This window comes from Lagopus muta, chromosome 12 (assembly GCF_023343835.1).
Source record: "Lagopus muta isolate bLagMut1 chromosome 12, bLagMut1 primary, whole genome shotgun sequence".
In the NCBI taxonomy this organism is placed as follows: domain Eukaryota; kingdom Metazoa; phylum Chordata; class Aves; order Galliformes; family Phasianidae; genus Lagopus; species Lagopus muta.
Genome location: NC_064444.1, coordinates 2,285,492 through 2,300,633, shown reverse-complemented (window position 1 = coordinate 2,300,633; position 15,142 = coordinate 2,285,492). Strand labels below are relative to the sequence as shown.

Sequence of the window (15,142 nt, the reverse complement as noted above, 5' to 3'; positions counted from 1 at the left end):
AGGCAGCCCCGCAGTATGGGGACAGGGACCCCCACCCCAGCACGGGGCATGGCGTTACCTTTCCTCTTTTCAGCGCTGATGTGCGTGAGGTTGAAGATGGTGAGGAAGCGTTTCTTCTCCTCAAAGTTGGGGCTGTTGTTCATCTCGTCGGGGCTGTAGCGGGTGGAGAGGGGGAGGCGTGGGGAGGGCGTGCGGCGCTTGTTCTGCACCGTGGGTGGTGAGGGGCTGCGCTCCCGCAGCATCCGCCGGCGCTTGCGCCGCTTCTGGCTCAGTAATTCCTCCTTCTGCTGCTGCGTGGTGAGGCCGAAGAGCTGCAGGAACTCCAGCTTCTGGGGCCCGAGGGGGAGAACAGAGCTGGGTCAGCCCCGGAGCAGCACAGCACCTGTCCTCACCACTCCCATCTCCATCCCCATCTCTAGCTCCATCCCACCCCCATCCCATCCCCAATCCCAACTCGGCCCCACAGCCAGCTGAGTGCTGTGCCCATACCTCAGAGGATGTGTCCAGCTTCAGCGGGGGCTGCTCGGCCACGCACCGGAGATGTGCCCGCACCTCCTCCTCGTCACTGTCGTCGCAGGAGTCATCCAGGTCGTAGTAGTAACCTGGGGACGGGGAGAGGCTGATAATCAGCCTGCGGGGAGCATGCTGGGACCCCCATATACTGCTGGGGCCCTGGGAACCTGCTGGGACCCCAGGAATGGCTGGGATCCTGCTGGGTAGGGATGCTCACCGCAGCATCCCAGCTCAGCTCTGTTTTGGGATGGTTTGCAGGGGGGACTGGAGGAATTACATCTCTGTGGGCTGCTTGTAGTGGGAGGGCTGACTGTCCCCTTGCTGCTGGGGCACCAGGGAAGGAAACACCCCAGGAGCACCTCGTGCCAGGGACACTGGGGACACACTGTCTGCCTTGACAGGGGGCACCAGGCTCAGCAGGTTAATGGGGCACAAGGGGGGGATGGCAGTGCTGCCCCCACACCCTGCTCCATCTCCTCCTCGCTGCTGTTCACATCCCCGCTCGCACAGCCCTATTAATATTTAAAACCAGCTTATTAGCCTCAGTTCATCATTTATTAATTGGGCACGTCTAGAGCGGAGGATTTACCAAGCTGCTCTGATTTGGCTTTTGGGAACATTTGCATCGCATGCCTGCAGGCTGGACTGATGGCATCACAGGGGAACCCCCTCCTGGCTGCCCCCACTGGGGCCCTGGTCCCTGGGGGGGGGGGGGTCCCAAGCCCCCTCCTCACCTTTCTCCCGGGCTTCCCGTCGCCGGCGCTCCTCCAGGTCCAGCTTGCTGACCAGCCTGCGGTGCTGCTGCACGAACTCATCATAGATGTACATGGGGTCCTGTGCGCGGGGCTGGGGGGGTCTGTAGGGCGAGCTGGGCTTGGTCACCTCCCCAAAAGGGGTGGCTGGGGGTCTCTGCTGGCTCAGGATGCTTTGCGTGGATTTCTCCAGCTCGGCTAGGAATGGTGTGTGGGTGAAGCCTGTGTGCTCCGCAGCGCTGGGCTCTCGTGGCAGGGGGTATTTCTCCAGCGCATCCCTTTTCCTGGCACTGTCTTCCAGCTTCTCGGGGCAGAAGACTCTCTCCACCTTCACCAGTGGGATGCCCTGCCGGCTGGGTTCAAAGGGGGCCGGGTGGCCGTGGAGGACGTGAGGCTCAGGGAGGCGCCGGGGGGGCTCCGAGGGGCTCTCCATCAGGGAGACAGGGTTCCAGAGGGACGTGGTGATGGGGTGGTGCTGGGGTTTGGGGGAGATGAGTGGCGGCGGACCACCAAAGTGCTGCCCTGGCTCACGGATGCTCGGCTCATGGCGGCTTGGTCCCGACCTGCAGGAAGGAGAGGAGAGGGAGGCATGGAGAGGAGAAGCAAACCCTCTGTGCAGGTTGGATCTGGGGAGAAATGATCTGTTGGGTGCACAGAGGAGGGTTGGGAATGGGACACAGGACAAGGGACCACTCCACGGGACTGGGATGGCACAGGCACTCAGCGCACAAAGAGCGACGCTGCAGTGAAACCTTCCCTAAACACCCAGGGAAGGAGCAAACCTGTTAGCAGGATAAATATTTCATGTGCCGAAGAGGAGCGTTTAACGCTTTTCCACTCGAGCGCTCCAGACCTCTGCGCAGCAGAGCAGCGAGGGCTCAGCGCTGCCAGCCGGGTGGCAGCTGCCACCGTGCCACAGAGAACTCCTGCAGGCACCAGCACTGCTGGCTGAGGGCATCACCTGCCCCGGTGGAGAGCGGGGTCCCTGTCCCTCCCCACCATCTGGGGGTCTTTAGTGGAGCTTGCATGGGGAGAAGGCAGGATGCTGCGTGAGGGACCGGGATAAGAATGAGATGATAGGGATGAGAAGATGGAAATGGGATAGGAGGAAGATGAGGCTGTAAGAACACCCCCCCCCTTTCCCCCCCTCCTACTTGCTGCTGTGCTCAGGGTGACCTTGATGTCTCTTCCCTGCTCTGGGGAGGGATGCACGGATGGGGGCGGGCGGCTGCAGCAGGCACTTGCCATTGTGCCGCCCCGCAATCCGCTCCTTGTTATACTCGATTAGCTGCACTAATCCCCTTGATATCCAAAAATAACAATGGGAGCCGGCAGCAGAGCCGACTGGATAAGCCCACACCACCAGAGCGCTCGGCGACAGAGCGAGAAAACCCGCGTCAATGCAGGGCTGTGGGCACGGGGTGCCCCCCTCATCCCACTGCGCATCCCTCTATCACAACAGCTTTCAGGCTGCGCAAGGGGAAGCTGCAATTAGCGGTGCCGTCGCCTCGGCAGCACCTGGCTGCTCACTGCTGGCCCTCGGCCACCTCCCGGGCTCACCGCCTGCTGCCGCGCAGATGTCAGGCAGTGGCACCACACAGTGCTGCCAGCACAGCCGGCCTGGCTGGCACAGCACGGCGGGGACCTGCTGGCACCGGACACACAGCTCGCCTGGTGCAGCTGGGGGGGGGGGAAAAGCATGAAGGCTGAGCTTGGGGGGAAGAAAGGGGGGCTGGTCCTGTTAAGAGCCAGCTCACAGGGTGGCAAAAATGGCAGCAAGATGGGACAAAAAAAAATCTTACAAAGCCTTCAGGAAGATTGGCACAGGGAGCAGGGAAAGGGGCATCCCGCATCCTGGCAGAGAAGCAAAAGCCACCCGGGGCGCACAGCCCTACTACCTGGGGTTGTCAGGCCGGTGCTCGGGCTCAGGCTGGCTCGGGGTGCGCCCCATGTCGAGGTGCTGCTCCAGCACCTGCTGGCGAAACTCTGACACCTGGGACTGGCGGTCCTCCTTCTCCTGGCGCAGGCGGCGCTGCCGGGCCAGCCACTTCTCCTCCTCGTTGGTGCGGTGGATGAGCAACGCTGTGGCCGCGCTGCTGCCGGGCAGGGGGAAGACGTTGTGGTTGGGGATGAGGCTGGGCACGGGGTGGTGTGAGGTGGGTGGTGGGTGCAGAGGGTGCTGGAGGGGCTTCGGCGTGGGCAGCACCGAGTCCTTCAGTTTCTCTGGGGAACAAAACAAAAAAGGGGAGACGGAGGATTGGTGGGGTGCACGCTGAACCCTACCTGTGCGTGGAAGAGGGCCGCCCAGCATCCCCATAGGATGGCGGCCTGCAGCTCTTGCTCCCCCTGCCTGCTGCCAGCCCAGCTGCTCGGCGTGCCGGGGTGAAGTCAGATGGCACAAACGCCTCTTCAAGAGTCCCGCAGCAGCACCGCTGAGCGCACCGCAACAGCTGGGCTCCTGGCACTGTGAGCTGGCAGCCAGAGAGCTGGGCTTTGGGACCCGACCCCCTCAGTGCTGGCCCATCTTTACCATCTGGAGAGGAAGGGGGACCAGCCCCCAGTGCCACCCACAGGGTTGTTACCTGCTCTGCCGGGCTCCGGCAGCTTGCTGCGCTCTTCAGCCGGGTGCCCCCGCAGAGCATGGAGCTCGGCCACAGGCAGGAAGGGGCTCTCCATGGCTTTCACCATGCTCAGCTCCTTCTCCCGGGCACGTTCCCGCTGCCTCTCCAGCTCCCGCTCCTTCTCACGCTCCCTCTCCAGCTCCTTCTCACGCTCCCGTTCCCGTTCCTTCTCCCTCTCCCGGTCCGCTTCCCTCTCCCGTTCCTTCTCCCGTTCCCTCTCGCGTTCCCTTTCCCTCTGCCGCAGCTCCTCATCCATTTGCAACCTGTGAAAAAGAACCAAAGGAAAAACACCCCCATCAGGTGCCCGTTAGCCTCCCATAGACCCACAGACACCCCCGCCTCCCCCCCATCTCCACCCCACAATCACTCACCTCTCAGCAGCCAGGCTGGAGATGCGCTCCGATTGCAGTGCGGAGAGCGAGGAGTGCGAGAGCTCGGCAGGGTACCTCACACCTGACAGGTGCAGGTGCATGGCAGAGGGGTGCAGGGGGGGCAGCGAGCCTGGGGCCGGCAGTGGGTAGAAGGGGGACCGCAGCGCTGAGAGGCAGTAGGAGTCGTCCATCCTGGGGAGACAGAGGTGCTCAGCGGGGTGCAAAACCCCAAGAAGAACCCTCCTACCCTGGAGGGTTGTTGCAGCTCGCAGCACGCCCCCTTGGGGTCATCCTCCCTCCTCCCAGTAGCATCCCTGCCGGTAAGGGTGAGTGCCTACCTGAAGGCAGGGTGAGGGAAGGGGTGGTGTGTCAGGTAGCTGGGGTGGTAATACGCAGCAGCTGCAGCCGGGTCCAAGCCAAGAGGTGGCAGTGAGGACATGCGGAGGTCCTCAGCTGTGTGGTAGGGCCGAAAGCTGCGCAGGTAATCCTCAGTGACAGCACTGGGTGGCACCACGTGGTGCACGGGACGCTGCAGGCTGGTGGGGAAAGGGGACAGTGAGCATCAGGGGATGTCACCCCCACCTGAGAGGGGCCTGCGGTCTGCATCTTCCCACATCCCTGACCATCTTGCATGCTGCATTCCACACCCCCCACCACCCTGCACCCCACACCCTATACACCACATCTTACATCCCCTATCATCCCACACCCTGCATCCCTTATCATCCCACATCCTCCCAAATCCCACACCCGGCATCATCCCTGCATCCCACCCCCCACATACCCACATCCCTGCTCCATCCCACATCTCCCCCTGACACCGACTCACTTGAGAGGTGGGAAGCGGGAGTCCTGGACCACAGAGCTGGGGGGCAGCCCAAAGGAGTATGGAGTGCCCAGGAGGTGCGTTGGGACCGTGGGAGCCCCTGCTTTCTCCTGTGTCAGAGGGGGCTCAGAGATGAGCCGTTCACGGCTGCTGCTGCTGCTGCCTCGTGACCCTGCTTCTTGCTGGAAGGCAGAGGGGTAGAAAAGAAGAGCAGGCTGTTAGGGGACGGTGGAGAGCATCCCCGCATCCACACTGTTAAAGCATGGGGCCCGAGAGGCTGCATGGGGGTCACCCAGCTGGAGAAGGGGGTGCTGATGCTGGGGATGGGCCGACAGCAGGACACGCTGTACCTGCCTGCAGATTTACAGGCAGCTTTGTTCTCCAGAGCCATTAATCACTCGGAGGATGCAGACACCAACGGCGCCCGGAGCAGCACAGCCGGTGTAAATCCGGCAGAGGCCCTTTGATAACAGCCATAAAACGCAGGGCCAGCCCCGGGGGGAGCCAATGGCAGCACCCCATCCCACTGCCTCATCAGTCAGGCGGTGAATTCCCAACCAGGATGAAGGTCACACACACTGACCTCAGCTCGGGGGGCACCCTGGGGTCACCTGGCAGCACCGTCCCCATTACAGGGGCTGAGCCAGCGATGGAAGGATGAGCCCTAGCAGCAGGAACCAGGCTATTCCTCCAATCAAAGGCACGGCAGTGCAGGCTGCAGGACCCCAGGGCAGGCTGCAGGACCCCAGCCAGCCATCGGGGACGGTCCCAAGGTCACCGCAGGCGGCACAAAGGCCGTCCCCCCGCAGCCTGTGCTGAGCACAGTGCGTGTGAGGCTGCGCTCTAATTACCTCCCCCAGCTCCAGGCGTCACGCTGCAAGCACAGCTCTGCCAGACAATAAAGCACGCTCGGTTAACCTATATTCCACTGGGGTCACTGAGGAGCAGCAGGACGGCGTGCAGGGGGGCTTGGTGGGGTGGGCAGCACCCGGTTACCCTGAGCCCCTCCATGTACCCAGGGGTTTGGTTTTGTTCCTCCCTACATCCAGTGTTTCTCATCCCTTCCCTCGCTTCTCTGCTTTGTGGTTTAATTAGTCCTTCCAAGTGGCATAATCCCCCCGGGAATCTGCTTGCAACATGCAAGAGGAGAGGAGAAGAACTAACGATGCTTCTTAATTAGCCTGTGCGTCGTCTCCCCCCCTCCACCATCCACCACCTCCCCACTTCTCTCCGGATGGCAGCCTGGGGATGTGGCAGAGGGGACAAAAGGAGCACAGTGCCGGGCAGCACCACGATGGGGAGCAGCTCCCAGCACTTTTATCACGCTTGGCACAAGCAAACGGCCCTCACACTATTAGCACAGCACACGGCAGCCGCACACCCTCTGCTCAGTGCCTCAGTGTCCCTTTTGGGGACGGGCTCCCCATCCTTACCTGCCTGCCCTCGCTCCTCCACACCCCGTTGACCGTCTTGGTGGGGGCGATGGTGACGACGGGCGGCGTGCTGGGCACGCTGTGTCCCCCTGGGGGCACAATGATGGGGCCCATGGGGCCACGTTTGGGCGTGCTGGCAGGTGAGCTGTGGTTGGTGGCTGGTGAGGAGACGGGCGACGATTCGCTGCTTATCGAGGAACCTGGGAAACAAACACAACAGGAGAGAGGCAGCTGTTAGAGGTGCCAACCACCTCCCCCTTGCCTGGGGGGCAGCAGCAGGTGAAGCCGTCCCTATGTCCACAGAGACCCATCCTCTGTAGTCCTGGGCTCAGCTTGGATACAGGGGCTCATTTCCATCCCTCTGCAAACCCAGCTGAGCCACAGGGAGAGGGAAACCCACCTCACTGCCCCCATAACCCAGCTCAGACCCCAAGGGTGAGCATCACCCCCAGGGCTCAGCCCATGCTCCGGTGCCAAGCAGTGCCAGCCAGGGCTGCTCCCAGACGCCGGTGTGAGGATGCGTGAGCCGCTCCTGGTAACCCTTGGGCAAAGCTTTGGCTCCATTTGCATAATACATCCGTATTTGAAATTATACCCACCCCAGGGATGCTGGCGGTATTTGCAAGGGAAAAATAAAACCCTCTGAAATGGAATTAAGGCGGAGAGTGCAACGCGTGGAGAAAAGCAGAGCTGGAGCAGCAATACAAATTCCACGCTAACTGGGGCAGGAGGAGCCCAGCATGCGCTCGGCTGCAAACTGCCTGCACACAAATCCCCAGGCGAGGATCAGCTCCGGGTGCAGGAGCCAAAATGCACCAAACTGGCCACCGGCCAGAGCCTGGGGTGCCCAAAGCCACCATAGTGAGGCTGCCTGGGAGGTGACAGCTCTGCCCAACCACGCACGGATGCCGTAGCCTTGCATGAGCCAGCCACCTCCCTTGGGTGTGCAAACTGCCTGCGAGCACACAAGCTGGCTGCCCTCAACACGCAGTGCAGCTCCTCACCCTGCACACATCCCCCTCCACTTCCAAACGCCCTCAGCACCAGCGCCGGGATGCGGAGGGAGCGGGGATGTCCCAGCTGCATCCCAAAGGATGCAAGCACGGCAGGCAGGACGAGCACAGCAGCACTCTGGCCACACCACCTTATGAATTATTCCCGAGTTGCTCCGAATCGCTTTCATTTCAAGAGCGGTGAGGCTGGGGGAGAGAAAGGCTGCCCGCCACAAAGGAGGCACCGATACGGATTTGACACCCACTGAAGTCTATCTTGTCAGCGCAAGGCCAACAACAATTAGCAGCCTAATCCCCTCTGAGCTGGGAAGCCATTACTCACCATGCGATAGCGTTAACAATCAATACCATCACAATGAGCCCGGCAATTAATGAAGCTAAAGTCTTACTTCAGAACCTTAATTCTCACTGTGTGGCTTTAAACGGGAGGGTTTGTGATCGTTATAATTAACTGGCGGTATTCAGCCAGGAGTTAGTCAATGAAACTAATCTGGATTGGAGATGACAAGAGGCACAGTGTGATGGTGTCACCTTTGTTTTCTGACCTCCTGCTTTCCGCTCAGCGATAGCAGATTAGCAGCTGGGGCTGACAGGCAAATGTAATTAACAGCTGAGACCCTGAAGGAGGAGGGAAAAAGAAGAAAGCAAAGGGGGGGGGGGGAAAAATCTACCCTGCAGGCAGAGTTGTGCAGGGGTGAGCCTGGATGCCCCGGCCAGCCCCTGAGCTCTGGGGTTCTTTGTGACTCGCTCCATCCTATGGGGATGGACTCAGCCCTGAAGCAAGGAGGGATGTGCTGCAGGACCCCATCCATGGCCCCTTCCACAGCGGGATGGAAGCGTGTCCCTGTGCATCTCTATGCATCCCTGTGTCCCCACGTGCTGCAGGGCTGATCCATGCATGCAAACCACCTCTGGTCCACAACACCCCAGAGAAAAGCCCTCTGAAGGCATCATCCCATCCACAGTGTGCCATGGCCAAGCATCGTCCCAGCTCCATGGGAAGGGAAATGGGATGAGGACTGGCTTTCCAGGAGGAAAACCACAGCATGGAGCAACACCCAGCACTGCACTGCAGCCCACAAGCATGGGAACCCCTGGGATGAGGTACTCAGGTAGGCAGAGAGGGGAGGAGGATGGGTTCTGTGAGCAAACTGTGCAGCAGTTACACACAGCCCAGCAGAGGGAGGGGAAATCCAAAGGGATTGCGGCGGCTTAGCATGAGACAGCATTGCTGGGGCAGGAATTTGGGTAGGGCTGCACACGGGGAGAGCACTGCAGGAGGGAGGAGAGGGCAAGCTGGCAAAGGAAACCCCAAGGAACTGAGCAAAAATATATTGCTTTGGATGGGCTGAGCTGCCTGCACTGCGCTGTGCCATGGCTCTTGCAAACAGTGTTTGTGAGAAGGTTCTTGCCAAGGGTCTGGGTTACAATAAGGAGCAGCCAGTGGGGCAAATATCAGGGAGAAACACTTTGTGTTTGCAAAGCGGCTCTGAAAGCCCACATACAACCCCCTTGAAAGCTGCAGCCCTGCCCCACAGCAGCAGCAGGGCAGGATGGCAGAGGAGTGGGGTGCTGTGGGGTGGCAGGGAGTGGGGGTACCCTGCATCCCTGGGCACCACACATCCCTCCCTGCCCTATGCCACGCCACAGGGCTCCCGGTTACAGCGCTGGGCTGCAGCATGGGTTTGTTATGTAGCAGGGCTGCAGAAAGAACACATCCAAGGAGCCTCCGGAGAAATGAGATTCAGAGAGGGGAGGGAGAAGGGGAGGGAGGGGGGGCGAGGACAAGCTCCGTGCTGCGCTCTCACCAGACTTTCTCTCGGGGTACAGCGAATGATATGGCATTTGGATTACTCCAGCTGAATTGAATTTCTAAACTGCCCCCTCGAGACACGGCATTGAGAAAAGGCATCAGTGAGAAAACACCATCCTGCGGCTCGGGGCACCCGCGGTGCCACGGGGACACAGGGGTGGCAGTGGTGCTGTTGCATCCCGGGGCAACCCAAGGGTTGTTTCCATCCGTCCCCAACCCACCCGGCCCCATATGTACCTCTGGGCTCCTCAGCTTGCTTGGCGAGTTTGCGCAGGGCGGCAGCGAAGCTGGAGGACGGCGCTGCCTGGACGGACAAAGTGCTGCTGGCCGCCGGGCTGCCATTGGGGACGATGGAGCCGTTGAGAGGGGAGGGGGTCAGGGGGCTGACGGTGGCGGTGGTGCGAGTGGCGGTGGAGAGCATTCCTAAGGAAGGCGACTTCGACTCATGGCTCATGCCTGCAAACGAGAGCAGCGCGGGTCAACAGCACTGAGGGGTTGGCACAGGGTGGGCACAGCACCGGGCTGCGCAGCCCCCCCATTTTTTCCCCCCCACCAGCCCCAGTTTGCCTCCAAGACCTCCCATCCAGAAGCAGAAAACAAAAACTTCCCCTTCAACCCTATTAAACAGGCCCCCCCTAAGCTCATGTAATAGTGAGGAGCCCCCAGTGGGGAGCAGACCCCCCCCCCGGAGCCCTCCGTGTGCTCACAGTAAGCAGCTCGTGGCGGCGGGGCTGCAGCTTATGGAACAAAGCGAGCGCGCCCGGGCTGCTCGCCTGCAGCAAACAAGCTGCCACGGGGCCACCAGCTGCCGCCAGCGTCACATGGCCCCACTGATCCGGCACGCCGCGCTGATAATGGAGCAGGGGGGGCTCAGCATGAGGGAGGGGTGCTGGGGGGGGGGAAAATGCAGGGCTGTGGGCATCAACGCAGCCCCCTGGCAAAACGGTGCAGCCGCATCCCGTGCTGCAACCATTGCAACCCCAAAACCCCACCGCTGCAGCCTCCGATCCCCTGGAGCGCAGCCCCCAGGTTGCTGGCACCGTAACCCCACAGTACTGCTTCTGCACCTCCAAATCGTCACCGCTGCGCCCCCAAATCCACACCATCACATCTCCACTCAGCACCATTTGATACTCAAATCCTCACAACTTCACCGGGGTGCCCCCACATATATGCCTCAATCCCTACCAATGCAATTGCAAATCCTCATCGTTGCCCCCCATAATACAACCCCCAGTGGGCACCGCTTCACACCCAAATCCCCACTACTCCACTTACAAACCTCCACCACGGCTCCCCACTGTACCCCCAAGCTTCCCTTCCCCCCCCCACTCCCTCCCCCCCTCCCCCCCCACTCCCTGTGGCACATCCTACCCTTGCAACCCCAAATCCCCAGCACCACTATGCACCATTTCACACCCGAATCCCCACTACAGCACCTTCAAACCTTCACTACTGCAACCACGCTGCACCCCCAGGCCCCCTCACTGTACACCTTCATCTCCAAAAGCACACCCTCAAATCCTCCTCATCGTACCCCCAGGTCTCCAACACTGCACCCAAAAGCACAACAGCTCTATAGGACCTGGGGAGGGGGTGGGAGGGGGGTGGTTTGGATATGGGCATGACACAGTGCACCCCACACCCCATTGGGGTGCCTGTCCCCCCCCCCTTCCCTGGCTATCCCAGCCATGAGCTCCAGGGCTCTCCACCTCCAAAAACAGCAACTGCTGATGTCAGGACCCTTAAAATAGATTTCTAAATGAGCAGAATCATTAACGCCAGGCTAAAATTAGCCCTGCTCCCTGGTGGGCAGACCTGGGGGGGGGGGGAGGCCATGCAGTCAGGGGTCCCATCGCACCGCACAGTGGCCACATTGGCACAAGTCACCCCCAATGGCTCCTGTGGCAGCTGGAGGGCGAGGGGTGGCCAAGGTAGAGCAGGGGAGGGCACAGGGCCGGATGGGGGGGGCGGCGGGTGCCACTCAGCATGGATTAATCTTTGCCCCCCCCTTACCCCCCCCCCCAGCCCCGGGAGAGGCGGCCGCGCGCTCCCCTCTGCCCTCATTATCCAAGCATTTATTAACTCCGCTGCTCTCAGCCATTGACTGCCGCCTTGTCGACACGACAGGCTCATGTAAATTCATTATGAGAACAGCTGGGAATCAAACCCAGCACAGGGTGTTGGGGGGAGGAAATGGGGGGGGCACACCCCTAGCTTCGCACCAACCCACAGAGCCCCAGTGAGGTTGGGGTCCCCCCCTGTAATTACGGGACACCGGGTGCAGCGTTCAGCCCTGCAGCACAGCCCTATAGGGCTGAGCACCCCACACAGCTCCTTACTGCCTGGTGGCCCCCACACGGCCCCCCCCCAGCCCCAATAAAAGCCTGGCGATGCTGTGCTAATCAGCGCTTCTCCTGCCTCCCGCGGGCTCTGTAATTACTCCTCCCTTTCATCCCTGGCTCCTCGCAGACACCAGACCTGGCCCTGCCACCTCCGCGCTCTCTAATTACAACCTGATGGCGCGGGTGGATTTTTTTGGCCTCCCCCCCCCCCCCCTTTTACACACAAGCACCGCTGCTCCCTGGAAACCTCCTGCTTTGCAGCAGGGCTGTGCACACCCATGCACTCTTGCTGGTGCACTCATGGGACCCTCAGAACAGGGCAGTCACCACAGCACTGCCACCGTTCTTGGGGGGCAGGAAGAGAGAGACTCACGTGCCGCCTTCAGGCATGGAGCTCCACGGCTCTCCTCCCCCGTGGGGACCACAGGGACACGCAGCACGGGGTCGCCGAGGCCATCGCCATCCACTGTGCCCACACAAGGGTCACCCCACACCTCAGGGCTGGGCGCGTGCCACCCTCCTCCACCTGCTCCTGCTGACGCCGGCGGGTTTTTGGCAGCAGGAGCCGCTCCAGCAGCAGGAACAGAACCAGTCTGGCCGCGTGTGCAGCTGCAGCCAAACCGACACAACGGCAGAGAGGACGGGGCGCATGCGCTCTCAGTGGCGAAGGGGCGCATCCAAAATGCACCCCCCCCCAAGCCCCCCACCCCAACAGCCCTGGGGATACACAGAACACGGGGATACTCACTGCAAAACCAGGGCTGGGCAGGAGTTGACAGCGCTGGTAGGGGTGGCATAAGTGGAAGCAGGGACACGCAGGGCAGAGGTGACGCATTAGACCGCTAGAAGGCAGCAGGCAGCTTGCTGCAGCACAGGAGGCAGCTGCTGGAACGCCAGTGTCACTGCACGGATGGGGACCCACAGGGCACACGGTGGTGCTCACCCCACTCCTGCAGCATGGCCTTTCCCACCCTGTCTCCATCTCCCTGCTCCCAGCCCGTCCCCTTGTCTCCTGCTGAATCCCAGTGCCACCTCAGCCAGGTGCCACCTCAGGAGCGGGGACACCAAAGGACTCAGGGATGGTGGATGGCTGCAGCAGGAGGATGGGGAGCGCTGGCAGGGGGGCTCAGCAGGACAATCTGGGGGCTCAGTGTCACTGCATCATCCCTCTTGCCCCCATCCCCCTTGCAGGAGGCTGCTGGGAAGTGCTGTGCTGGCAGGTTCAGCACCTCTGCTTTGTCCCCCTCTGCCAGTAATGCACAGGCACCTTGAAAGGCCCCTAATGAGCATGAAGTACCCTTCAGAGCAGATTGCCATTGAACTCAACCTGCACCAGCCGCCTGCTTAAAAGCAGCTATTTTGAGCTCATGGGTGCACAAGTGCTGGAACTAATAATTTATTACCAAATACGATCAGGCAGCATCTCCAGCCCCTGGCAAATGGAGCAGGAAAAAAAAAAACCAACAAAAAAACCAACACCCGACAGCGCAGCAGAAAGCTGTACAAGAGAGAGGATGAGCATCCTCCCCAAGGACCGACCTCAGCCACAGCCCTGGGACTCCCATCTGTGAGCCCCATCAGGCTGAGCCCAATGCTTAGAGGGGAGCTGAGCAGCTCAGGACAGTGCCCCATGGCACGAGCCACCACGGGAGCCCACTACAGCCACCATCAGACAATGCCAGGACCAAGTGAAATCATCAGGGCCATCATGGGACATCACCAGAGCCACAATGGGAAGCCCCCAGAACCACTGTCGGATGTCACCAGGGCCACCACGGGACGTCATCGGGCACCAGCAGGTGCCATGGGCAGAGAGGTCCCTGCAGGTGCCAGCTGCATCCCTATGAGGAGGATGCAGGGATGGGGAGGCTGTGGGGAGCCCCAGCTGAGGCCAGTGAAGGGGTTAAGGCCCCTGCCGCCCGCTTTGGCTTTTGTTCTCCTGCTCTGCCTCTTAACCCCGGCTGCAGCGATACTTCCTCTCCTTTCACTGCCTCTGCTCCCAATCTGGAGCCGGCCTCCAGCTGCACACGCCTCGCACAGGGAACAGCTGCTTTGCATACATTTTCCATGCTAATTGCCTCACATTGTGGAGCCCCAGCACCGCCTGAATGCAAGCAGCCAGAACCAGGGAGGGCAGCACGTCCCCAACACACACCTCCAGGGAGGTGTCACAGCAGGACAGGCACTAGGTGACATCCTGGGGATGTGTCGTGCCAAGCCCCAGCCTCCTGCAGGAAGGGTGTGAGGCCATGGCACGGGATACATGGCACAAGCACACGGTGGTGATGGCAGCAAGATGCCACCAAGTTTGGTGATGGCTGCATGGGATGCCAGGCACACTGGAGTGGCCCCCACAGTCATGGGCGAGGGGTGGTGGGTCCTCAATGCAGCACCTGAGCAGCACCAGGTACCTTCAGCAGCAAGGGAGACAGGGACAGTAGGGGACAAGCAGCAGGACCGTGTCCTCCCCTGTCCACGTGTCTTCCCACCGAGCTGCTGCACATTTTCCATCCCTCATTAAAATAGCTCTGCCGCCGCACCTCCAGCACGCTCCATTAATTAATTAATTGATTGATTGGAGCCTGCGCTCCTGCTCTCCTCCCAACCCTCCCTGCACGCTGCTTTCTAATGAGCCAAAACAAAGGTGCCTGTCCTCATAGAGCACCCAGTGTCCCTAAATGTCCCAAAGCACTTTGGGCCACCCTACACAGCTGCTACGCATGAGGGGTCCAGGGTGGCCCCCAGAGCCAGGAGGATGGGGATGGGATCCCCAGATCCCCCCCAGGATGGGGATGGGAGCACAGCACGGCACAGTGCCATCAGCCCACGTGCTTCCATCGATCTCTGCTCCATGGCTCATTGATCTGGCAAACGACAACAAGCAAAGTAATCAGAGCTCGTTTGGAGGCAGAGGGGCCGGAGCTGCACTGCCATCAGCACCAGGGCTGCAGGCAGCATTGCTCCCCAGCTGCGGCCCCGAGTGCATCCTTGCAAGCTGTCCCCAACCTTGTGTTGTGCTTTAAAGCCACTTTCCTCCCTGCTCTGCTCCAGCAGAGCTGAGCCCAAGCAGGGCACTACTACCACCACCACCACCACCACTTCCCATTTCTCCGAAGTGCAAGTGCCTAAAATGCCTTCCCTCCCCACCCCCCGAGCCCTTCTGCCCTGCATGCACCCATTTCCATCCTCACCTGTATTGCCAAAGCACCAGCCCTGTGGGAGCATAATGACTTATAAAGCAAAAGCACCTGGGGAGGGGCTGCATGCAAACAGCTGCAGCTGTAAAACTGCAATCAGGAGCCAAGGGGAACAACAAGCTCTCTGCTTTGGAGAAAAGCAGCTACAAGGGGATGGGCAGAGGGATCCAAGGGCATTGCAGAGGGCTGCAGGGCATTGCACAGATCAAATCTGGGCATTGCGCTGAGCTGCCAGGCATCATGTGAGAGAGAGGTGGG

General features: G+C 60.8%; 1 protein-coding gene across 1 annotated transcript in view; it reads right to left on the bottom strand.

Moving 5' to 3' along the window:
• LOC125699428 (genetic suppressor element 1-like) overlaps positions 1-15,142 on the bottom strand; it is an 85,210-nt gene that overhangs the window by 2,781 nt on the left and 67,287 nt on the right. The window contains exons 3-12 of the mRNA XM_048958954.1: positions 9,580-9,798; positions 6,517-6,716; positions 5,087-5,265; positions 4,596-4,793; positions 4,258-4,449; positions 3,848-4,149; positions 3,164-3,488; positions 1,248-1,828; positions 490-602; positions 59-329 (exon numbers count right to left, since the gene is read on the bottom strand). Coding sequence (XP_048814911.1) covers positions 59-329; positions 490-602; positions 1,248-1,828; positions 3,164-3,488; positions 3,848-4,149; positions 4,258-4,449; positions 4,596-4,793; positions 5,087-5,265; positions 6,517-6,716; positions 9,580-9,798 — 2,580 coding nt within the window. The remainder of the gene's footprint in view (positions 1-58; positions 330-489; positions 603-1,247; positions 1,829-3,163; positions 3,489-3,847; positions 4,150-4,257; positions 4,450-4,595; positions 4,794-5,086; positions 5,266-6,516; positions 6,717-9,579; positions 9,799-15,142) is intronic.